General features: G+C 41.8%; 1 protein-coding gene across 1 annotated transcript; it reads right to left on the bottom strand.

Moving 5' to 3' along the window:
• Window positions 1-1,169: 1,169 nt before the first annotated feature.
• On the bottom strand, window positions 1,170-18,528 carry LOC114698557 (hydroxyacid oxidase 2). The gene is made up of 8 exons (XM_028877277.2): window positions 18,433-18,528; window positions 10,934-11,072; window positions 9,784-9,935; window positions 8,555-8,838; window positions 6,895-7,104; window positions 2,884-3,042; window positions 2,513-2,582; window positions 1,170-1,273 (listed from the first exon to the last, which is right to left on the bottom strand). The coding sequence occupies exons 2-8, from the start codon at window positions 11,062-11,064 to the stop codon at window positions 1,218-1,220; spliced, it is 1,062 nt and encodes a 353-aa protein (XP_028733110.1). The 5' UTR covers window positions 11,065-11,072; window positions 18,433-18,528; the 3' UTR covers window positions 1,170-1,217.
• Window positions 18,529-24,409: the final 5,881 nt, after the last annotated feature.

Genomic DNA, 24,409 nt, shown 5'->3' with positions numbered 1-24,409 from the left:
TTATGCATGAGTTTGCATGAGACCGTGTTCTTGGAGACTTCTGGGTAACAGAAATTTTCTCAGTCTTTAATCTTTACAGTTATTTTAACTTTATAAAGTTTATTGAAAAGGTGCATTTTTTGACAAAACTGAATACCAGAATAAAGATGTTGTAGCTAGAGTTTTCTCTCGGGGTCCGGCCAAACCCTGGCAGTCCAACAGCCCACTTATAAAATAAACACACAGACGCTTATATTATTTAAACTGTTTGGCCTAATGGCTCAGGCTTCTTTTTAACTGTTCTTATATCTTAAATTAATGCATTTCGATAAATCTATACCTTGCCATGTGGCTCGTGGCTTACCAGCATCTTCACATGCTACTTGTCATGGTGCGGCTGGCCTTGTCTCTCCACCTCAGCCTTCCACTCCCAGAATTCTCTTCTCTGCTTGTCCCACCTATACTTCCTGCCTAGCTACTTGCCAACCAGTGTTTTATTTATACAGAGCAATATCCACAGCAAGATGTCTTCTTTTTTACCTATTGGTGAAAGACTGGAATCATTCATTTTGATTTAGTCATAGATTCTTGAAAATGAGTTTCAAAATCTTCCTTTTGCTATTTTTTTAGAGGCCAGTTACTATCTACTATTAGAGGACATTAGGAAATAGATTGTAAAATTTCTGTAATATCCTGTGACAGAACCTTGAATAATTCAAACATTCATCTGATCTCTGCTCTTTTATGTTTCAGACTTTGACTATATGGATTAAAATTTAAACATTCCCCAAATGTCTTGCAGGATAAAATGAGTAAAACTACATCAGAGTAACCCTGTCCCATTTCTTTTTGAACATATATTGTTATTTAAATTGATACATAGTAATTGCACACATTTATGGTATAGTAAAGCATTTCAATAATGTATAATGTACATAATAATCAGATGAAGCTAACTGGTATGTCACATGAGACATAACTATTTCCTTTCTTGTTGGAACATGGTTATTCGACATAGTCAATTAATTGCTATCAACTATAGTTATCCTGTAGAACATTAGATGCTATTCCTTCAAAAAATGCACCATGGTGGGAGCTGTTAGTTATCTTTTCTCCATTCCTCTCTCTCTTTAAGGGTGCAGGACTCAAATTATTTGATAGGATGGGGCACAAGAACAATAGCATCACACACCGTGTTGAAGACATGTCTTCCCCTTGCAGGCAATCTCAGTAGATCTTTATAATCTGGGGAACTGAATCAGGTCTGGACTGATCTCAGCAACTGATCGGCAGCCTGAAAGAACCACGTAATTATGAGCTTGCTTCTAGGCAGTTGAAAGGGCTTACCAGGAAGAGAGGTCTCTGGATCCAGATCTGATGACCTGGGTTTGAGTCCCACAAAATGGATGGAAAGAAGCAACTCTCAAGAATTGTCCTTTAACCTCCATGCCTGCTCTTGCACATCCTCTCTGTCTCTGTCTCTGTCATTCCCACCACCCACCGTGTGTGTGTGTGTGTGTGTGTGTGTGTGTGTGTGTGTGTGTGTGTACTCTTCCTTTCTCTATCTCAGAGCTTATTTCTTTCTCCATAGGCATGAGATGATGTGACAGGAGCAAGCTTTTAGTCTTTGTGCTTAACTTGATAAAGTATCATTCATATTGAATGGGTATTATAATTCTGGTTGCAGTGGGAATCAATAATCTAATAGTTGCTCATAGTTTACATATAGCCACATTAAAATGTAAGAACATACACACACACACACACACACACACACACACAAACACACACACACACAATTTTAGCACCAAAAACTAACAGCATGCACTAGAAGTCTTTGGCCTTTGCTCAGTTCTGAAAAGGTGGGTGTACTTAGGCAGTATATGCTAGTCTGTGAGGAAGAACAGACTCAGGGATACTGTACCAGATAAGGTAAATACCCAAATACCAAAAGCTTTCTAGGGAAGTTTCTCTCAAGGAAAGATCATTCATTATCATTAGATCTTAATTGGAATGTAACATGAAGCCTAGACTAGAGCTGAGCTTCCACATGGAGACTGGAAAAATAAAGAAAGCAGAGCTAGCATGGTGGCTTAGGGAGTTGTGAGAAAGGACAGTGAGAAGGCCTGGTGATGAAAGGGCTGAAAGAATTTATTAAGAGGCTGTGTGGTATTGAACTTGACGTAGCCACCTCCACTTCCACACACATGCATCACAAAAATGTACACACCAAGAGATTCTTTTCCTAAAAGAAAGCAGGAAATGGTTGAATTTCACTCAAGGGATGGGAGCCTTAGGCAGCCACAGAGTGAAGTAACTTCGCTCTGACAATGAGTCTGAGAACAGCACAGGGTGTCCACTGTCAGAGAGCACTCCTCAGTCTCTTTGTGAAACATTTCTACCCTGTTCTGTCTTCAGAACAACTACCAAGACAAGGCAGGGTTAACCAGAGTGAAGAATTTTAGCTTCTGTCTGTAGACTAGCCACCTGAAGCTCTGAATGGGGGGCGACGGGGAAAGAACAGAATACATACCTGAAAGGGCCATAGATGTGTGGAGCTCTGCTTTTAAAATATTTAAAATTTCCTTAACACCTTGTTCACCCTGAAAAGTAGGAGGGGGAGACAGAGGTTTGAGAGAACATTCTGACCACCATTTGGGTGCAAGCTGTGTGCACAATCATAACTGTTGCTTGGAGAATAGAATTGATGAAATAAGAATTATGTAGTGACTAAAAACAAAGGGGGAAGGTAAGGGTGAGGTTGTGGAACACAGCAGAGGCCTGAAGGTGAGGTGACCTGAAACTGTTTGGCAAGAACTTTAGGAAATGTCTTCATTGCAAGTTGGATTACAAAAAACCATGGGAATGAATGCCAAGTCCAGACTCTCATGCTGGCAATCCTACCTTGTAGGCAAGGCCCCAGAGGATCGGTCTCCCAAGGAAAACACACTTAGCCCCAAGGGCCAGGGCCTTCAACACATCATTGCCTGTTCGAACCCCACTATCCATGTAGACTTCAACTTTCCCTTTGACAGCGGTCACCACTTCGGTCAGAGCATCAATCTGAAAGAGAAATGCACACCTAGATTCAGGTATTTCTGTTTCATTTCTCACGGGCTCAGGAGATGAATGTCCTCTCAAAGTAGAACAGGGCCAGGAAATGCAAGCAAAGGCTAAGCCTGTCACAAGATTTTTTCCAGAAGTGCTTGCAGGTGTGATAACTCAGCATCCTTCCCCTGAGGCCTGGAGATTCCTGAGGACCAGATGAGACTCTCACTCACTGTCCCTCCAGCTACTTTCCCTTTCACCTCCAGTCTAGCCTCTGCCTTTTTTAGAAGATCCCCTCCATGTTGGATATGCTTGGCTCCTGCTTTCATATTCAGGGGACATCTTCCCATTCACAGTGCTCACTTTGGCACTACGGAAGCTGTTGTCTCTCATTATCCTTCTCTCATCTCTGTTTCTGAGATGTCATAGCGAGAGATGTCCCCACTGCTTGGGGACTAAGTCTTTTCTAGAAGAATAAATATGACCAGTCGTGGCCTGAGTGTCTAAACATCAGCCTGTTTGGGGGAACTACAGCATCATTTCTTAAGTCTTCATGAGTGGGTAACTCGTCCCCAGTGTCCTCATCTGAGATGTAAAAATAGGAGTGTAGCAGCAACAACGCATAGGACAAAGGTACACCTCTGGAAGACAAGGGAAAACGGGGTCACTTTGTCCTGGTTTCTCTCAGTTCCAGACATAGACGCTAAGTGGTCTTACCCACCCCCATCCCCATCCGGCACCTGCAGGTGCCTGCCTCCTCCAAGTCGACAAGGAGGAGGACAGCAGGCCCCTCCTGAGGTGTGGGATGAGGGTCCTTGAAGAGGCAGTTCTGGGCTCCTTTGGTTACTATTTGTGTTCCTCTGAAGGAAGCCAAGGAGAGGCACTGAAACAAAGGCCCCAGGCCCTGACACTGTGGAAGGAACCCATCAGAAAGCTGCCTGAGTCTGAGCAGAGTAATCATTTTTAAAAACAGGGAGGAAATAACTTTGTCCTTTGATGTATGTATGGAGTACTGGATGTATTTCGGATTTATATAATAATTGGAAAAAAATCATGTCCCAGTATTATTTGGAATACGTTTATGATGCTGTGAAAAAGGAAATAAGTGTATTTATAAAAACTCCTCTAGTCATACTCAGTACTGCAGTTGATAATAATTTAGTAATAGAATGCAGAAGCCAAGAGTGGTAGTGCCTATAAACCCAGCAGAGGTGAGGAAATCCAAGAGTTCAGGGTCAGCCTGGGCTACATAAAACTCTCAGAAGAACCAAAAATTGGGCCTGTGAGATTTTTCATCAGGTGAAGGCATTTGCTGCACCTATCCATACACATAGACACAGATAAACATGCACACATATACATATAGACACAGGTGAGCATACACACACACTGACACACACACACACACACACACACACACACACACACACACACATACACACACACACCAAATAAATAAATGTAAAAACTAAATTAAAAAGCAAACACATGAAATAATAAGAGTAGAAATTGATTTCAGCCTATGGTGCATAATGGATCATTTTTAATGAGTCAGAACAGGACATTTACTAAAGTTCCCTGAAAATGCAGTCTCTTGATTCCAAGAGGAAGCACAAAGACTGTTTTCTATGGAAACTCACAGAACAGGCTTACTCATCCCTGTTAAGGATTTTCTTTAGCAAATGCAATTATGAGGGGCCTTGTTCAGGCTTAATGATGAGACAGAGTTGTTGGTAAGGTTAAAGTCCAAAGCTTCATTCTGGTTTCCTTGTTGGCTCAACACTCTGGTTTGAGTCACTGCTCAGAGAGAGGAGTGTTTGTTGTCTTGAGACAATCTCCACTGAGGTTTTGTTTTTTAGTTGTATCAAACTTTTTGCTCATTGAAAATAAATATATAAGAAGAAATGGAAAAAAGCAGATACAAAAGCCATTATTAACAATGAAGTCCTAGTAACTCAGACAGTGAGCCAGATTTGTTCGCCAGATCCCTGAAGTAAAGGGCACCTTTCCAGTCCCATGTTCTCTTCTGTGTTGAGAGGCACCTGCTGTGGGATTGTTTGTATGTGCTCTGATTGGTCAATAAATAAAACACGGAATGGCCAGTGGCCAGGCAGGAAGTATAGGCTGGACTAACAGAGAGAAGAATTGAGAGAACAGAAAGGCAGAGAGAGACACTGCCAGCCTCCGCCATGACAAGCAGCATGTGAAGATGCCGGTAAGACATGAGCCATGTGGCAAGGTATAGATTTATAGAAATGGATTAATTTAAGATATAAGAACAGTTAGCAAGAAGCCTCCCACGGCCATACAGTTTATAAGCAATATAAGTCTCTGTGTTTACTTGGTTGGGTCTGAGCGGCCTGTGGGACTGGTGGGTAACAGAGATTTGTCCTGACTGTGGGCCAGACAGGAAAACTCCAGCTACGGCTACCCATGGCTATCCCTCTCAAGCCAGCTTTCCCTGAGAGACTCAGCCCAGCGAGCCTCTTCTCCACACAGGCCTGCCATTCCACTGTTCTCACCAGCCAGGGCCTGGTAGAGAAGGAGCGGCAGGTGCCTGAAATCACTCAGCTCCACAGCCTCAGAACACAGCTAGAGCAGCTTTGGAATTTCTGCTTCTTGGAATACGTCTTTTAAAGAATTAATCAAAGACGCATGTTTTAGTTTTACAGATGGTCACTGATACATTGTTTAAAATAGTTTTAAAAAAATAAGTCAGATATAGTGGCACACACCTGTAATTGCCACTCTCGGGGATCAGAGATGGGAAGACTGAGGATCCAAAGCTAGGATGGGCTACATGGTGTGACCTTGTCTAAAAAAAATCCAAACAAACAAAAAGAAACAAAGTAGAGAAATACTGGAATCAATGCAGATGTTCAACAATAAGGGGTTGATTATATAAATTGCCCATTCGTGACACATCATTAAAAAGAAGAGAGACTTAAAATAATGAAAGTATGTGCCTAATACATTGGGTAACTGAAAAGAAGGAAACTGTGAAACATATTAATATGTGTATATTTTTTAAACCAAAAAAAGATTTATTTGTAACAAGTACCAATAACAACCCACCAATGATTGTGATAAAAATTAGGGGTGTTTTTTAATCATTTCCTTTTGTTCAGGGATATTTTATGAGGCAAAAGGAACTAAGGAGGAAAAAGCTTTACTTCTGTTTGTTAAAATAGAATAGCTTTTGGGTAAATATAGCATAAACACATCTATGAAGACAAATTAACAACCAATTCCCATTTAAAGATTTTCCCTACTTCCCTTTGCTCATTTTCTTTCTCACAAAAAAAAAATGTGCAGAATGGACACACGTTTGTGAGCTAGTGTAGCTCTTAATAAATGATTCATCAGTGTTCTATGCACTAGTGAATCAGGGCATTTCAGATCCATTATGAAAAACACTTATGTGTCCATGTGAGGTGCTGTTCCTCCCTGCATTGTGTCAGATAGGATATCTTGGTTTCTAAAAATCCATGAAGACACATCAGCTTTAATCTGGTCACTGCTGGCTGAAGACAGGGTCCTCAATGCCTTTGAACATCTCCCTTAGTCTATCTCATTATCTATTGTGAACTTGTACACATTAGTTTATGTCTCTAGACTCCAGTATCCAAACTGTACAATAAGGATGTATCTGTTTTTCAGCAGTCTCACAAGGTTTAGATATGTTACACATACAGTTCACAAAGATAGTCAGGTGTATAATGTATTTTTAGTAATTAACCTTCTTTAAAATCAATAGGTAATACCCATGATAAGTGAGAGGACAATGTGTACCAGATTTAGGAGGGGGTTTTGGTGTAGACATGTATAGAGCATTCAGACATACTCCCCTGTAGTCATCCTACTTACTGAAGCAGGAACCTCATCAAGCTGCCTCCCACCATGGTTGGAAACAAGAATGCCTTGGACATTGTGTTTCACTGCTAATTCTGCATCCTCTTTCGTCAAAATCCCTTTAAGGATAACAGGCAATTGAGTTATACGCTGAAGCAAGGAGAGATCATTCCAGCAGAAAGATGCACTTGGCAAAGATGTGGGAGAAGATTGTGTGGAATTTCTCTGTAGGGAATGAGAAGGTGTGTGTTAGTCCCAAATTCTCACATCACTTGATTCACTCAAAAGATGAGACACACTTGGAGCACTCATATTTATAAGCTATGAAACATGAACAATGCTACCCAACACTGATTCTAACTCCTTCCTCTCACAAAAGCTGTATAAAGAATTTCTACCTCAATGATTTGTTCATTGATCATTAATCAATGTCTTTGCTTGATAATTACTCTAGGATTTGGAGACACATGGACAGATAAGATAAATCTATGCTTTAAAGGGGTGCAGAGTTCAGTATGTGAGATGAAGAAGAAAAATAGTTACAGGTCAGTTTGACATTTTCTTTCTTTTTTCTTTCTCTTTCTCTCTCTGTCTTTACTTCTTTTCTTTTTTGTTGTTGTTGTTGGTTTTTCGAGACAGGGTTTCTCATATAACAGCTCTGGCTGTCCTGGAACTTGCTCTGTAAACCAGGCTGGCCTCAAACTCACAGAGATCTGCCTGACTCTACCCCCAAGTGCTGGGATTAAAGGCATGGGCCATCACCACCCAGTTACTTAGATATTTTATTTTTGAGCTATGCATGGACTAATAAAACCAAAGAAATAAGAATCTTAAACTAGCCATGCCTCACCATATGCAACAGATTTCCTTAAATTTTGATGTGTCTCCTGGTTCAAGAACACCCAGAAAAATCATAGCTGCCCATGGGCTGAAAAGGCCAATGTCACTATAGCCATGATTTTCACTCTCAAGGGCATGCCATCTCTTTCTATACTTAGAATTTAATGAAGGAAGTGTCCTTTGTAGTCCCTTAATTGAATGGTTTCCAAAAGATGTGCTGCAGAGCCTTGATGTTTCTGGAGAAGTTTTAAGTTTTCAAGGCAGCAGATTGGGGCCCCAGCTGGCTGGACTAGCTAGCTATACACCTGTGCTGTGAGTGTCCTCTTCTGAGAGTCAGTTTGTCTATCTATTCCATGCAAAATAATCACTTCCTGAGTCCATCATGGAATGAAAAATATTAGATGAATAGTTTACTCTCCAGTTCCTGCACAGCTCCTCTCTAATGCTCTCCTGTCTCCCAACATCAACCTTGGTTGAGCATCTCTGATGACAGGCAGAGCAGCTTCAGAGATGGGAGCATTTGGCCTTAAGTTCTGCCTGGAAGAACTGGGCAGCTGAAACCAGGTCAGCCACTTTAACTGCTATCCCTCTAGTGTCTGCCACAACAAGGCAGGTAGGGGAAAGAAGGCATGAGAGAGGAAGGAAGGAAGGAAGGAAGGAAGGGAGGGAGGGAGGGAGGGAGGGAGGGAGGGAGGGAGGGAGGGAGGGAGGAAGGGGGAGATGGGTGATGAATGAAGGAGGGAAGGAGAAGGAAAGAGGGAGGCACAATAATGGTCTCTCCTCATTCTAAACTCTTCTTATAAGTAATGCCCTTTGAGTCTGATATCTTTCTCACCTCTTTAGGTGATCGGAGGTCCGTGAGTTTTATTTTTGCCTCTAAATTCAGTTGGTTTCTTATATCCCGTCGCCTTTTGCCAACTATTGGTGCATCTACAGTGATCACCAAAGCTTTGAAACCCAAGGCTTCTACTCTCCGAATCAGCTGCCTGTTGAGCTCCCAATCTGACTGCACATAGAGTTGGAACCATCGCAAGCCTCTGGGGGCAGCAGCAACAATGTCTTCCAGGGTACAGCTGGCATAAGTGCTGGTGATATAGCAGACATTGGCTTCCTGAGCAGCTGCAAAGCAGAGGGTGGGAGCCAGTTTGGAAGGCAGAGTTGTTTGAAGTAGCCTCTGACCAGGTTGCCCAGTTAGTGTAGAGAAAGTCCAAATTCATTCTACTTCCTCACAGGGCAGGATGAGAGATTGGTTCAATAGAGAGGCCCAGTGCTTGTGTGCTCTTCTGTGTGTAAGCTGCTCTGCAAATCTTGGTTTTGATGATGAAGATTTCCTAACAAGAGATGTTACTGAATCCCCAGAGATGCCATTGGGTGTGTTATACCCTTCAGGCAGGAAAGCAAACCTCCTATGAATTCCTTGGTGGAAGAGAGGGGATTTAGAGACAGGAGATGTTCTGCTGCAAAATCATGAGCTTTGTAGTGGAAGATGAACATTACATAAGAAGACTGAGTCCCACTCCTCCTTCCCTATGTGGCTTTATTAGTTCCTCTATTTATCAAGTGGAAAAGGTAGAACTGTGTGTCATGCTATGCAATTATTATTTCTCATTTCCTGCCTTCATCATGTCAGTGTCTCCCCAGCAGGTTAATCTCACTATGGAGCTACATTAGTGGCCAGAGAATTTGGCCTAATCAAACATTAATGCCTGTGCATGAATTTTTGCAGTGTAAATACAATGCTAAGCAAAAAATGGCATAAACAATCCCTTTGTTATCTTTTTTTTTTTTTCAAGACAGGGTTTCTTTGTGTACCTTTGGCCATTCTGGAACTAGCTCTGCAGACCAGGCTGTACTTGAACTCACAGAGGTCCACCTGCCTCTGTCCCCCAAGTGCTGGGATTAAAGGTATTCACCACCTCTGCCCCATTTTGCCACCATACTTAATTCCAACAAGAGTGATGCCCCCTAAGGCCTTTATGTAAGAAGTCTTGATGCTCCAGCTGCCCCTACTCAGGGTGAAGCCTCTCACTCTCTTCTGGCCTTCTGGAAAGGGATGGTTCATACCTCTGGCTGTGTTCCTCTCTCCATCTGGCCAGGCCATAGAGTGCAAAGCCGTGGGTGCGATGCAAATGGGGGCCGAGATCTCCTGCCCTTGGATTGTGGTTCTGGTGTCCACCTCTGACACATCTCTCAGGTATCTGGGGCGGAGGCGGATTCTGCACTAGACAATAAGGTGGATTATTCTCTAGCATGATGATGCTTTCTGCAGCTGGGACCCTGATTCCCAATGAGGGTCTGAGCAGCCTTAGATCTTTGAGCCCTTGCTGGGATTAGTCGGTTGACCTTGAGTAAGCAGTGTAGGCTCAGGGGGGAGGCTAATCGCCAGAAACCATTTCCCCACATGAACCCAGCAACTCCTGAGCGGTTGGTGAACCAGAGTCCCCCCAGGCTCTGTGTTTCTCTGTCAGAGCACTGCTCCTGTGGCTTGCCACTCAGTGTTTTAGATGCTTAATTTAGTCTATATCACCAACGACTAGACAGGGAAAGAGAAGGAAGAAAGGAATTTTAGGTGTCCCCAGAAAGAAAGACAAGGCAATTAAAAGGACACAAATCCTAAGAAAACAATCATGCCCCCCACTCCTCCCCTGACTACCCCAGAAAATTGATTCCTTTGACTTATATACTGCTGTAGGGAAGGTAGGGGAGTCCACAAATGACATCAAAAACATTATTCGATGACAGATAGAAGCTTGGCTATAGCTGTTGTTGGTCGACATATGCTCCAGCCTTTAGTGTTCCAACTCTCACCCTAAACACCCTTGGATCTTATTTTCTCTAAACTTGAGTCCTTTGCCCTCCATCACATTTTTCTCCTCCAAGGCTGAGGTTTTAGGAGCCCAAGAGCTCCAGATCTACATCCAGGATTCTCTGTCAGACACCCGGGCTGGTCCTCTTCCATCTTCACTTGCTTACAAAGTTGCAGGCATGCAGAGAACTGATAACCCACTTCCCCTAGATCTAAGAAGATTCTCTCTACAAAACTTCTTACCAGCTCCCTATGCCTCGTCCCCCACGCCATGATAAACCAGCACAGAAGCCAGCCCCTTTCCTGTATATGTTGTGTTCGCTAAAGACAGACACCACAACTGTCCCCGTCTAAGGAGTTCTCAAGCAATGCACATTAGAGTAACAATGCAAAGGATAAAGAGAAGACCTTTTAAATGCTGCAATGTTTTCCTTGTATGTGATGCCCTCATCAGCTGCTCCTTCAATGAAGTCCCACGATGACTTAGATAGCAGCTCTTGTGCATGTGCCTTAAAGTCTGCCACACACACCAAGGACATTTCTGGACCTTCAAAAAACAAAACCCAAACCAACCCAATGAGAACACTGTGGACATAAAAGGGAGGCTAAAGGGAGACCAGAGTATGAAGCTGTTTAGATGCAGCATCTATATTTTGGTGTTCTTTAACTGGATGTTTTTAGTGCTGAGCCCAAAACCAGAAGACCTCCATCCTCTCATGGCCACTCCCAACACCTGATTATTTGGTCTCCTGAAGCTCTACCATGACTGTTTCCTATGTTCTACATACCCTGTATTAGATACGATTGAGACTGTACCACACTTTAAGAGATTACAAACTTCCTCCAAATGTCTCTTGCCTCCTCAACTCCTTCCAGGTGGCTGAGGTCTTCATGAAATGGAAGTTTCTTTGCACCCTGGTGTCTCCATGTACTCATATCATCTTCTTTGCCCCTTTCCAGGATCTGGCTCCTAACTGCCTACTAAGCTTCATGTCTCAGTGACATAACTTTCCTTTGGCATTCCCATCACTTTGTGAAAAATCAGGTCTGAATTGATATCAGGGAGTTTCCAGGAACCCAAGGATGTCTGAATTACCCAAGAGTGTGGACAACATGGTGAAAGCAATTGGTTTTGTGGTTGCTCCTTGGCTGGATGATTGGACATGTTGCCAAAATGTCACCACCTTCTACTTCTTTGCCAAGAACACATATTGTTCCCATTTATTGCCATCAATAATCTGAACCCTGCAAACAGTACATGGCACTTGTGATACAAACACACTGGCGAAATGAAAAGGGCAGAATTTAGGAGTCACCAATACCTTCTCCAATAGGAGCAAGGACAGTGAGAGCAATAGTTGCTAAGATACCATTGACACTGGGGTTGCTCACAAAATTCAGGGATCTTACATGAGAAGATTCTGGAAGGAAAGGATGGGAAATGCACACTTTAAAGCTCTAGCCAACCCTAGTGCAGGAAACAACAGTGTAAAAATTACCCCGAGCCTAAAAGTAGAAACCAAAGGACTTTTAAGATATTTGCTGAGGGAAAGGTATACATCTCAGGAACTCACTCTTCTATCAGAATGGCAAAGGACCAAAACACCGGGTGAAAATGTGGGGTGCTGAATACCGTGGCTTGGGCAGAGATGAGGCAGAACTGGCCTGAGGGTAACTGGAGCCAGGAAAAAATCTGGAGAAGCCCAATAGAGAAGTACTACATAATCCCTACCTACAGGGCTAAACAGAAGTTCTTTGACAAAAATCAGGCTCCCTGCAATGTGGAAGCTTTAGATGGAGATTTGGAAGAGGCACTAGACTTCATCTATAGAGCTTTGCATAGGTAACCTTGTCAGTGGATGAGCAGGAACCCACTGAGGTACTGAGTTAATATGACAGAATTCAGCAACCATATTTAATTTGACTCACCCTACCCACCTAACTCACTGATGAATCAAACAAATAACAAAGATAAACAAACAAAAAATCCCAAACCCAAGGCCAATGAATTACTCATTTAACATCCAACTATCTTTCAATTGCTTGTTCATAGTTTTGTGTGCATAGAAAGGTTAATATAAAAGCCCTTAGAATGTTATTGCTCAGAAGATCTGCTTTCAAGGTTACATCTTGGTTTATGGCTAGAAATGTTGATATCAGCAGGGCCTGATAAGAATAATTTAATGTATCTGAACTGTTTTTACAAACAATGTGATTTATTCTAAACATCTGCTTTCCTTCTAGGAGCCTAGGACTTTGGTACAGAGAGGAATCACATGACCAGGCCCCAAAATGAGCCTGTAGGTGCAGAGTCTCTAACACATCTCATCTTTTCATTAGAGGATTTAATGCATTTCTTGGTAGCTTAAACTTGTTTTATTTTTTTTCCAGACATTTTCCTGTCCTAACTTTCCTTTGTATCTTTTCACTGAAATAAGCCATAGTCTCAACTATATGCTGAGTTCTGTGAATTCTCCTAGTCATTCCACTGATCTACACATTGTACCTCTTGGCTTTAGGATAGTACGGCACTGAATTACTATGTAGATTGTATGTAGGGTTAGTTACTTCAATTTAGTTTTCCTCTGTGTGCCATGTCTCTGCCTTGGATGGGGAGGGTTAAAATTCTAGCAGATTTTGATTGTTGGTATCCTACACATTAAATGTCTGTGGAAATGTTCTTGTAACATGTCTAGCAGGGAAACTGCACAGAGCTGGAGTATAATCCAAGGGAAGCAGCTCAGAGTTACCTGTCCATTGTACTGTGATTATGGAATTTGAAAGCTGTTTGATGATAAAGCATTAGTCTCAACATCCTTAAATGTAACCAAAGCTGTCTCGCTTTCATTCACCTTCTAATCTTTCTACTTGCTAGTAGCTGTCAACATCTCTGTCGAGTAAACAGAGGCATCAAGCTAATGGGCTAGTAATCTTTCTTTTTTATTCAGAGAGAATGAGGCTTAGAAAATAGGACACTTGTGAATGATTAGACAGTAAAATAGTTCAGGCAATGACTTGGGAACTATATCTCCTATTAGTTAGATAGATGAAAGATAGATGCTTGCTTCCAGCTCAACAGTAAAGAGCAACGTTGTCATTGTAGTGTTTAAAATACAAATTTTGTGTAAAATTCATATATTGTATGTAAAGAATATCTCTAAATTGTGATCAGTAATTTTTATTACATTTAAGGAAATCTTGGAAGCTAAGTTATCCAATTTTCTTTTTATGACATATGTAAAGGTCGATGGAGTACTGAGTTCATTATTCTCATTAAAAGAACAATGTAAGAGTTACTGTTGAAGGGGATCGATCATACCTTGCCATTCAAAGTGTTCCCAAATTTGAGAAAGCACTTAGTGTAGTGTTTTGTATATTGTAGTCTGCTTCACAGCAGAGTTGAAACCAGAAGCTGAAGGAAGGATTCTAGTCACCCAATGATTCCTTGGGTACCCACTTCCTCTGTCTCCTTCATGAGCTTCGATTCTGTTCTTTCTGACTCTGACTGTCCTGAAAAACAGGTGGGGCATAAAGAAAGCCTTTTGTCTACAGATCACATGTGAAATGTTGTTTCGGGAATTTTATCTCCTCAAGCTTCTTCAAGATCCTTCAGGATTGAAAATTAGAAAGAAACCATTCAGAAATTAATGACGTTATGATATCCAAGAGCAAGGACGTTCAGGGTATCTGCTGTGTGGTCTACTGTTCAAACTCTGATCCCTGACGCAAGATGTAAACCTGGAGCTGACTGTCCTGTTGAAGAAGAGCTTGTTTTATTCAGAGTGATAATCAAAGCTGAGTCAATTATCCTAGACAACTCATTGTTTTCCTATGAAGATTTTATAGGCTGCATGTTGCTTTTACTTGAGAAACTCTGGAGTATAGGATTTTGCATTTGTTTGGAAAACTCTGGGGTTCTCTGTGGGGAACAAAGCAAGAATCATGGGGGTACTGGGAGACACAGGAGAGGAGAGGAACAGTTTGCCTCACTGTAGGCTTCTTTGGTGATTCAGGATGTGTCCTTTAAGGTCTCTTGGAATTTAGGCCAAGATTTGGAATGTCAAAGATAAGAAAAAGGCCACAGTTTGGGAGATTATAGGGCCCAAGGTTGACTAAAACTCTGTTCCAACCTCAAGGATTGATGTTGCAAAAGGCAGGATAACCTTTAAAGCCTTTAACCTCAGCAATTGTCTTTTTTTTTTTTTTTTTGGTTTTTTTGAGACAGGGTTTCTCTGTGTAGCTTTGCGCCTTTCGTGGAACTCACTTGGTAGTCCAGGCTGGCCTTGAACTCACAGAGATCCACCTGGCTCTGCCTCCCCAGTGTTGGGATTAAAGGTGTGTGCCACCACCGCCCAGCTAGCAATTGTCTTTTTTAAAAGCAGCAATAAATTCATGGCTGAGTTATTTAGGGAGATTATAGCATTATGGGGTTCTGCATGCTTTCAAGCATAAGGGCCCTATGACTGAGGGCTTGATCCCTGAGGCAAACAGTGTGGATCACAAGATCACAATGGATAATAGCCCGAGGATTAGGCAGAGGACAAGCATAACAGGAGAGGTATCTAACAGGAGAAGGACTGGATAAATAACAGGTCTGCCCTCAGAGCAATAACAGGGAAGGAGTGGACTAGCACAGGTGTCACATTTGTTTGAGAGCGGGGGATCAAAGTATGTGTTTAGTCAGAGGCTGCAAGAATTGATCAGCCACTTCAGTCAGCCTAGAAACAATTCTGGTCAAATCTCTGGGACATCATGTTAAAGGCACAGGACCCTTTTGGGCCATGATGATCATTCATTTATTTCATAAGGCAGTGATTTCTCCCCTTCACCCCAGTGACCCTCAACTTCTCATTGTCTTGTACTCCTTCCCTGTAATGTCACTTCCTTTCTTATCCTGTAACAGTGTGCTGCCATGGAGAGTGTGCTATTTGGGGGCTTCTACACTCTCTCTGCACCTCTGCAAGGCACTGATTCATGCTTCTGTTCTACTCTAGGGGCTTGTGTATCACAGCTCTGGGACACGCTCGTCCCAGAGCCCTTGAATGCACTCTTTAAAGCATCTTGGCACTCCTTAACTTTCTACTAAATTCTCCTTCCCTCCATGGTGTCAGCAATTAAGATCGCTGTTCTCTGTAAACAACATTCATGATAAATAAAAGAAATAATGTATAAAATTATTTTTTATACTTTGCTGTGTTGAATAATGACCACCAACACAACAACATTGCTTTGTAGTATTTTGTATTGTGACTATGCCAATTTTCAGAAACTTTGTTAGTCAAGGGGGTGTTTTCTGTCACTTAGAATCCAATCACTACTTTAATATCATTTTGTCTATGGGAAAACTATGCTCTGAGCTCCAAAGGAATTACTCCCAAGTAGAGTGTTGCTGCCCAGCTGTGTTGATAATTGCTTGCTTTTACAGGAGTTAGAGACACTGATAGAGTGTTTTGGAAGATTGAAGGATTTCCTGATGCAGTTAAGCAATGAGATAACTTTATTATGCATGTTTGGAACAATATGATGGTTCCTTTATAATAACAACAACAACAATAACAATAATAATGATGATGATGATGATGACAACACATTGCAACCATTTGTCTAGTGCTCCACGACACTCAACACACTGTGTGAGTGGCTTAAGTCCACTAATGTTTTAATTCTTTTTGTCATCCCCACAATAAAATATTCACCATTTCACAAGTGAGGGAAAGATTAAAAGACTTCATATAGAATCACATCTTGTAGCTTGTTCTGACTTCTATACCTAGCTACTAATCACTATGAAAAGAAGAAAATATCTGTTGTCAAAAGTGGTTTCTAGAATGAAAGAGTTGGCAAGTACCTTCGATATTCGAAATGTCATGGTCATGTACAGCATTTCACTTCACCTGGCAACATCACAAGTCTACCACAAAGTAGAAGGCTGCCAGATAAGCAAGAAGCAAGCAGCCATACCACCAACAAAACACTCATCCAGCTCCATCTCAACATCTTACAAAACATTCTTCCATAAGTTACAGCATTTGATGCTCACAATACAGAGTGCATGTAAGAGTTCAATTGCAGATTTTAAAAACTGATTTGCTCCTGGTGCCCTTGAAGCCACATTCAATGGTGGGTGGAGGAAACACCCTGTGTTGTAGCACAGGGTGGACTTTGGTCAATTCTCACAATTCAATCCACTGGGAAAGATGTTGTCATGAGTGACCCCCTGAGATCACTGTCTTGCCTCTATTTACTCAGGGTAGAGTGTGCAAACAGACAGAGGTTACTCAAATGGTTCCTTTTCTGTTTGTCATAGGCTGAGGAGTTAGAAATCCCAAATGCACCAAAATCTAAGCCTGACTGCCAACATGATGCTGTTCCATTCTCGACTTCACACTGTTGCATGTAGTCAAAACACAATGCAGGAAATGACCTTCAGACTATGAGCGAGGTACAAGTGACTTTTGTTTTTACATCTGGCATTCATCCCCAGGGTGTCACATTCTATATATACAGATACAACATATCTGTACCACCTACTTCTCCCTAGACTAGTAACATTTCCTAGTTGTTTAGGATAGTTGGGATTATAAGGCTAGTTCTGCCCCACAGGCTCGGTATAGATATGGCAGGTGCTAGTTCGCTGGTAAGATTTAGGACACTTCTTTTCTGCTGCTACAGTCATGCAGAGGCCCCATCTTCCAAAAGCCACAGCTGTGAGATAAAGGCAGCTTGGGTTTCCAAATCTCTATTTGGAAAGGGGTAACCTTGTATGTGAGATGACTTAAATGAACAAATACGTATTAATTGTACATGTACATTTTTATGTTAACTCATTGATGTTTCAGGATATGTTTTTACAACAGCAACTAGCTTTAACGAGATATCTAGGTGCTATCCTAAATACTGGAGATTAATTGAAAAGTTGTAGTTTTTCAGTCTCAGGTCTCAAGACACTGTCAAAGTTAAAGTTGGGAGTTGGTATTTCATTCTCAGTTTACTAGGACAATTTAGAAATTAATATGAATGTTTTCCTAGGAAAAGCTACTGGAAATATGGGGAGAATCTCCATTGCTTCTCTATGCAGGCCTCAGGTGATGCCCACTATCACTTGTCAAGCTCCAGTAGTTACTGAGTTAAAAAATCAGGACATCAGTATCTACCCCATGGTTCTCATAAGAATGGAACTACTTAGTGAAATGCAGAATAACAGAGTGGTTCCCAGTAAAGGCTTTGGGAGATTTGCATTCTGGGAGGGTATAGAACATGAAACCCCCTTTCCTTTTTATCTGTTTCCTGATTCATCTATTCCATTCAACTATTGGCTATCTATATGCCAATTTCATCCTGTCTTGGTTCCTGTTCTTTTCAGTCCTTCCTAGATTGATCTGTAGATACATCTGGGGGCTGATCATGATCCTAAGAAGCCAGTCTTCTGAAGGGAACTCATACCCACTTCCAAAGGATCAAGTATCTCCAAGTAAACAACACAAGTTTATTTATTATTTTAAAAATTATTAACTACATTGCTTCTAATAAATAGGAGACCTGTCACTGTATTCTTCTTGTTGTGGCCAATGCTCTATATAATAAGCACATCTGCGTGCAAGGACCTGATAGGTTCTCAGAGCTTTTATGTGAACATATTTTGATAGATTTTTTTCCTTAGGGATATATACACATTCTACCATTTCCAGGTTTGAATTCACAGGACTGAACCTTTCCTGCCTGCAGACTCTTTGAAACTACAGCTTCCGCAGGTAATGTGTCAATGGCCCCTGCCACCTATCTCCCTGTTATCCTCCTTGCCAAGCTATCACTACGCCTCCCACAAATGCCTATCCTAGGTAGGACCACACTTGCTACATCATCTTCTCCCCAGGTTCCAAGCATATAGACAATAACCCAAGACAAACCTGACTCAAAGGTCTTCCAATAACCAGGAATAGTGGTATGTAGAGGCAGGCATGCAAAGCCTGGTACAGTGGCTCATGGCCCACTGCAAGGATAAAGGATATTCAAGGATAAATATTAACCTTTTGGTGAAACAGTTATCAGGGAAGTACTAAGCAACTAGTCCAGATCAAAGTTAGCTTTGATGTGAACTTGAGTGGTTTTGTAATATTTGCTCCCAAAACAAGTTGTTTACAAAATGTTACAAGGATCCTGAAATTTGTTGTAAGGTTAAATTTTGAAATAAAGCAGTTGCTTATTTGCTTTCAAGCCACCTGTTCATAAAGACGGTTAATGGATGGATAGGAGTGATTTCAGGGAGAGACTTTTTAAAAGCCTGCACTGGAAAAAGGAGACCTTTGCCTGGGAGGTGGTAAGCAGATAATCACTTGAAATAATAGACAGAAGAGTAGATAATGGCTTCCTACCACCAGGAAGGTAGTGAGGATCCCAGACAGGACAGCATAAGAACAATGTTGATCTCTACATACTGAACCAGACAATCAAATTCATGCAGGAGACAGGAAGACTATTAATATTTTTGAGGACAACATGATTCAGTAAAGTAGGATGATAGATTGGAAGAGGAAATGAAACTGTAAGCAGAAAAAAAAAAGGACTGATTCCCAGGGCAGAACAGTCCTGTGGGGTTCATTCAAGATGACTAATTTATTGATTGCCCAGGTTCTCCCTCTCTTCTTCTACCCCAGCTGTTATCAGTTGTTTTTTTTATTACAGCAGCACTAAACACTTTAAGTCATTACATTACACCAGACACATTCCATGAAATATCTTATTTGATTCCATGAAATATTATTTTATTTGGTCACCTCACCAGATACATGGTTAGACATCATTTCCCCCATTTCTCAGAATAATGAGTGAGGTTAATTTACCTGCTCAAATCCATCTACCAGTGTGAGGGTTAATCTTGACCATCAGCTTGATGGGATTTATGATATCCTGGGCAATGCCTTTCTGGATGTGTATGTATACAGGTGCTTCCAGAGAAGTTTAAGTGAGATGAGCAGATCTGGCCAGAAAGTTGGAGGGCTGTGACCCCAGACTCAATAAAAAAAGAGAAGACAAGTTGGATGTAGTGTCTCATGCCTACAATGTAGGTGTTCCAATGGCCAAGGCAGGTAGTTTGTCAGATGTTCAAGGCTAGCCTGGGCTACAAAGAGAGTTCAAGGATTGCATGATGACATTGTAAATCCCTATTTCCAACCAAAGAAAGCAAAACAGAATAAAACCAAACCAAACAAGCCAAAAACAAAACAAAACGAGAAAGCAGGGAGGGGAGGGTGGGGGGCAGGAACCAGCATTCACCATTTTGTTTCCTGACTGTGGATCCAGTGTGACCACTCACCTTCTCTGTCACCATAATGGACTGTGACCCCTGTAAACAATGAGCCAAACACACCCTCCCTTCTTCAAGTCGCTTTTGTCAGCTGTGTTGTCAAGTCAACGAAAAAACGGGACAAAACAAACACTAATGAGCAGAGTTAGAAGCTAAACCTACCTTGTTCCCACACACAGCCAAGCAAAACGTCAAGGTTGCCTGATGGTCATGGCAGTGAGACCTGACCCTCCTCTAGTGTCTACAGTGTGAGTGAAAAGAATAATTTCCTGCTGGCTTTCCCAAACATTCTCTACTTTATCTGCTTTCTCCTTTATCTCCTTGGAAGGGGAGATGATAGTTTTCTGACCACTAGATGGCAATACTATCTTAAAAATGCTTTCAAAGCAGCCTGCTGTTAATCTGGGAATGTCTTTTCCTTGGCAATTTCAGGCCTTTGTGAACAACTCTGGGGTATGCCGGCAGTCAGCTCTGACATCACCTGGACTGCATGCAGTATTTTGATTGACATCTTCCATTACATCTTGGACCACACTTCACTGTTCCAGAAAGCAGCTCAGGGAAGAAGATTCTTTTTAAAAAAAAAAAAAAAAAAAAATTATTTATTTTGCCTGCATGTATGCTTGTATGCCAGAAGAGGGCACCAGATCTCATTATAGATGACTGTGAGCCACCATGCGACTTCTGGAAGACCAGCCAGCCAGTGCTCTCAACCTTTGAGCCTTCTCTCCAAGCTGGGAAGATGAATCTTAATCTTCAATTTATGTCACATATTTATTAACCTCTACACATTATGTAACATTCTTTGTGTCCCGTTTCTTCACAACATCTCTTACATTATAATGAGAAGTATTCTAGTGTGTTTTCTGTTTACTGTGGAGAGGAAAGTGTTTATTCTGGCTTACCAAGTTATAATCCATAGCTGAGGGAGGCTAAGGTAGGAACCTGGAGACAGGAAATGAAGCAGAGGCCACAGAGATATGCTGCTTACTGGCTTGCTCCTTATGGCTTGCTCAGCCTGATTTGTTGTTGTTGTTGTTGTTGTTGTTGTTGTTGTTGTTGTTTTATACAGCACAGAATTATGTCCTGGGGTGGCACTGTCCTCAGTGGGTTGGGTCCTCCTACCTCAATCATTAATCAAGAGAATGTCCACACAGCCTTGCCTAGAGGCCAACCTAATAGAGATGTTTTCTCAATTGAGTCCCTCTTCTCAGATGACTTTAACTTGTATCAAGTTGAAAAAAATCTAACCGGCATAAGAAGCAAATGAGATGATGTATGTAAGTGCCTGTAGCAGATAGAGAAGAGAAAGTTCTCATAGGAGACTCTCAAGTTTGAAGTAAATACCATCCCAGATCCTTTTTGAATAGGGTCATTAAACTTAACCAAGGAACTTCCAAGGAGGGACATTTTATATCAGTATACAATGCCCCCACCTAAGGGAATTAATCTCAGTGGATAGATATAAGGTCACAGATAGAGCCATTTGAGGTGGAGGCTTGACAGCATCTCTTAAGTTCTAGAGAATTGGTTTGTGGTAAAACAGGCCAGTCTTGGACCCATCTGGCTTCTACAGACAGAGACAATAGGAATTCGAGTACACTCAGAAGGCAACTGAGAAGGGGTGTTTGTCTTTTTCAGGTGGCCATTGCTACCCATAGAACAACATGCCTGTTCAGCTTGGGTCATGAAAATGAGAAGCCATCCCAAGCAGTTTTGATTCAGCCAGGAAGCAGTTACCATTCCATAAAATGCTGGAGTCCTGTGCAATTCAATAAATATGGATGAGGCACTGGTCCTCATGATCCTTCTGCTTCTGCTCTGGGATGTGTCTTGCTTGAGATAGTTTTGCAAGTCAGGATGAACCCTGGACTTGGTTATGCATGCCTGAAGACCATAAGGCTTAGCGTGACACTTGACCTCTGAAGACAATCAGGCTGATGTCACCCTCCAGTGACTAAAATCAGTCATGGATAGAGCTACGTCACTTCAAAAGAAGTTTGCACATTTCTGATCCCATTACGAGCTATGAACCTTCAGCAGTGACTATGCTATGGGTAGGGCCAGAGGCACGGCATGAGTTACAAGGACATATGGGGAGAAGGCCTAAAGGGACTGCTGGAGATCTTGGGACAGAACAATGACTTTTGTTATAGATTTCACTATTTATCCTTATTTTATAGAGTCAAAAGTGTCCTCTAGCTGCTGAGTTCACTACATAGGCCAGAACAGACTGGAAAGAAATGAAGCGTCTTGACAAGGTACTGATTCTTCCTCAAATCACAGAAAAAGCCAGGTTCTAGAGACAGAACAGGAGATCAAGATTCCGGTAATGACTGTGGGCATCCACAACGAGGTATTGTGGATTCACTATCAAAAACCCATTGACGTGAAATGCCACACCAACTCCAGTGTCGTCTGTGTGACATGAACAATTATGTCAATAATAGCAGATGGGAGATATGTGTCCCACTGGACTAAGCTCCTGGAGGTCCTGGCAGAGTGCCGTGTTATGCCTCCTTCTCGAAGGAGACGTGCTTCACAGATCATGAGCTCCCTGGGCTATGGGTTCTGTATAACTGCTTTTCTGATAATGTTCTAATTAATCTATAAAACACAGCCAAAATTAATGAATGCTTGGGTTGTGAACTGTGGAGGAAAGGGGAAGCTGGACATGGACCTTATTTAGATATAGCAGAATGAACTATTCCTTAAAGACCTCAAGCCGCTAGATAATAGAAAGTATAATAGTTCAGACACTTCTAAGGAATGAACACTCACCCACTAGGAATCCCAGCTAAAGTGATTTATGGAAAAAAACATTATCTCATAGGAGGCAGATAGTGGGCCCCTCTGTTGAGGAAGTTCAGCATGGAAAACTTAAGGACTAGAGCAGAACCCTTTCCCCTTACAGGTGTAAAAGTACAAGTGTCCATATTCCAACAGATAAAAAGGTTTTATATTAAAAGAGATATATGGTAAAGAACTGAAGAAAGACTTAGGGAGGATCAGCAGCATCCAAATTGGCTAAATGGGTCATGAGAACCAGAAAAGTAAAAATGAATAATAAACTAGTGAGCGGCTGAGATAAAGATGAAGGACACAGCTGCAAGAAGCCTACACAAGTCTAGAAACTGTACTAAGTTTATAAAACACAGACTGCTCTTTAGGTCATAAAGTTCTTGTGAGTGAAGGGATATGTCTAGCACCGATTAGTAACTGTGTGCTTGATTTTTTTAAAAAAAAGATGATGTAATTGAATTATTGCCAAGCTCTTGTTGTTCCCTGTATGACTTGATAGTTTTCTTTTCTGTATATAAACTACTGATTTGCAGAAGTAAAATTACAGCAGATTCAAACCACTTTTGAGTGTGTTGTCTGTCTGTCAGTCACCGAATCCTTGCCTTCCTGACTACCCAAGCCCTGATTCTCCTACGGTCGTGGTACTCCCGGTTGGCCAGTCCGTGGCAGTGAAAGCCATTGGCATCTTGGAGCTAGTCTGTTTTTATCAAAAGGTTCATGAGGATCCAGGGTCAAACTCAACTAAATGCAAATTAATGACAGGAGACAATGTCTGGAGCAGGAAAGAAAGTTGTTTTATTGAGAAGCAGCAACATACTCCCTACCTCCACCTTTTATTGAGAATTCGGTGCAGACACCAGACTGTCTGGCAGCTCAGTAATGAGAGGGTAGGGAGAGGCCCCATACTGTGCTAGGTAGCAGGAAAATGGTCCTTAAATGAGAGCTAGTACTATTGGCAACAAGGCAGATACTCTGAGGTTCAGCCCCGTATGCTCTGGCCCTTGCTGAGCCAACTTTGCTCAACTTTGTACTTACCAAGAGGCAAACCTGTTTCAGCTACAAAATTGGTCACCCAGTTGGGACTTCCCCCTTGAAGACTTGTGGCTATTTTGCCTGCCTACAGCAGAATCAATGGGCAATGGCATTTTGTCCTGGGTTTTTACTTTGTTGACAGAAGCAGGCCATGGATAGATGGGAGAAGTTGCCTCTTGGTGCCTGACTGCACTCCTATTAACTTGTGTTGGGTGTAGTGGCCGCTCTGAACCTTTGGTTCAAAGTTATCTGTGGGTAGGGTTCTGGGGTTGTAGAGAAGGATCTGTGCTGGAGACACACCGAGGGGTTCAGCATAAGTCGGAGAAGCTACAGCAATCAGAGGTCTGGGAGATTAAAGGAAATCTCGGTGCCAGATGCCTTCAATTATAGTACTGGAAGATTGAAGAACATCTTTGTGCTAAAGCAGGGGTTGGTTGGGGGCACATATGGCTATGAATCCTGGGAGATTGAGAAAATCTGCATCTTGGCTGTTGACAATTAAAGGTTTTGGAAACTGGGTGGTGTCTGTCTCTATACTGTGGACCTGCATCAACATGAAGGCTCCCCAGAGGAAAGTTTTGTTTAATTTTTACAAGATAATTATAAAATTTTATGGATTAAGGAAGATGGGTTTTGGTCTGATTCCATCAGAATGATCTTGTCTCAGTGTTGGGGTGAGAGCCCATGAGTATTTGATTAGAAAATTAGCACCTTAGGGAACTTAGTGATGAAAATTCTTGGGCCAA

Source organism: Peromyscus leucopus, chromosome 6 (assembly GCF_004664715.2).
Source record: "Peromyscus leucopus breed LL Stock chromosome 6, UCI_PerLeu_2.1, whole genome shotgun sequence".
Classification (NCBI taxonomy): Eukaryota; Metazoa; Chordata; class Mammalia; order Rodentia; family Cricetidae; genus Peromyscus; species Peromyscus leucopus.
The sequence above is the reverse complement of the archived record's forward strand: the minus strand, read 5'-3'. Positions and strand labels throughout refer to the sequence as shown.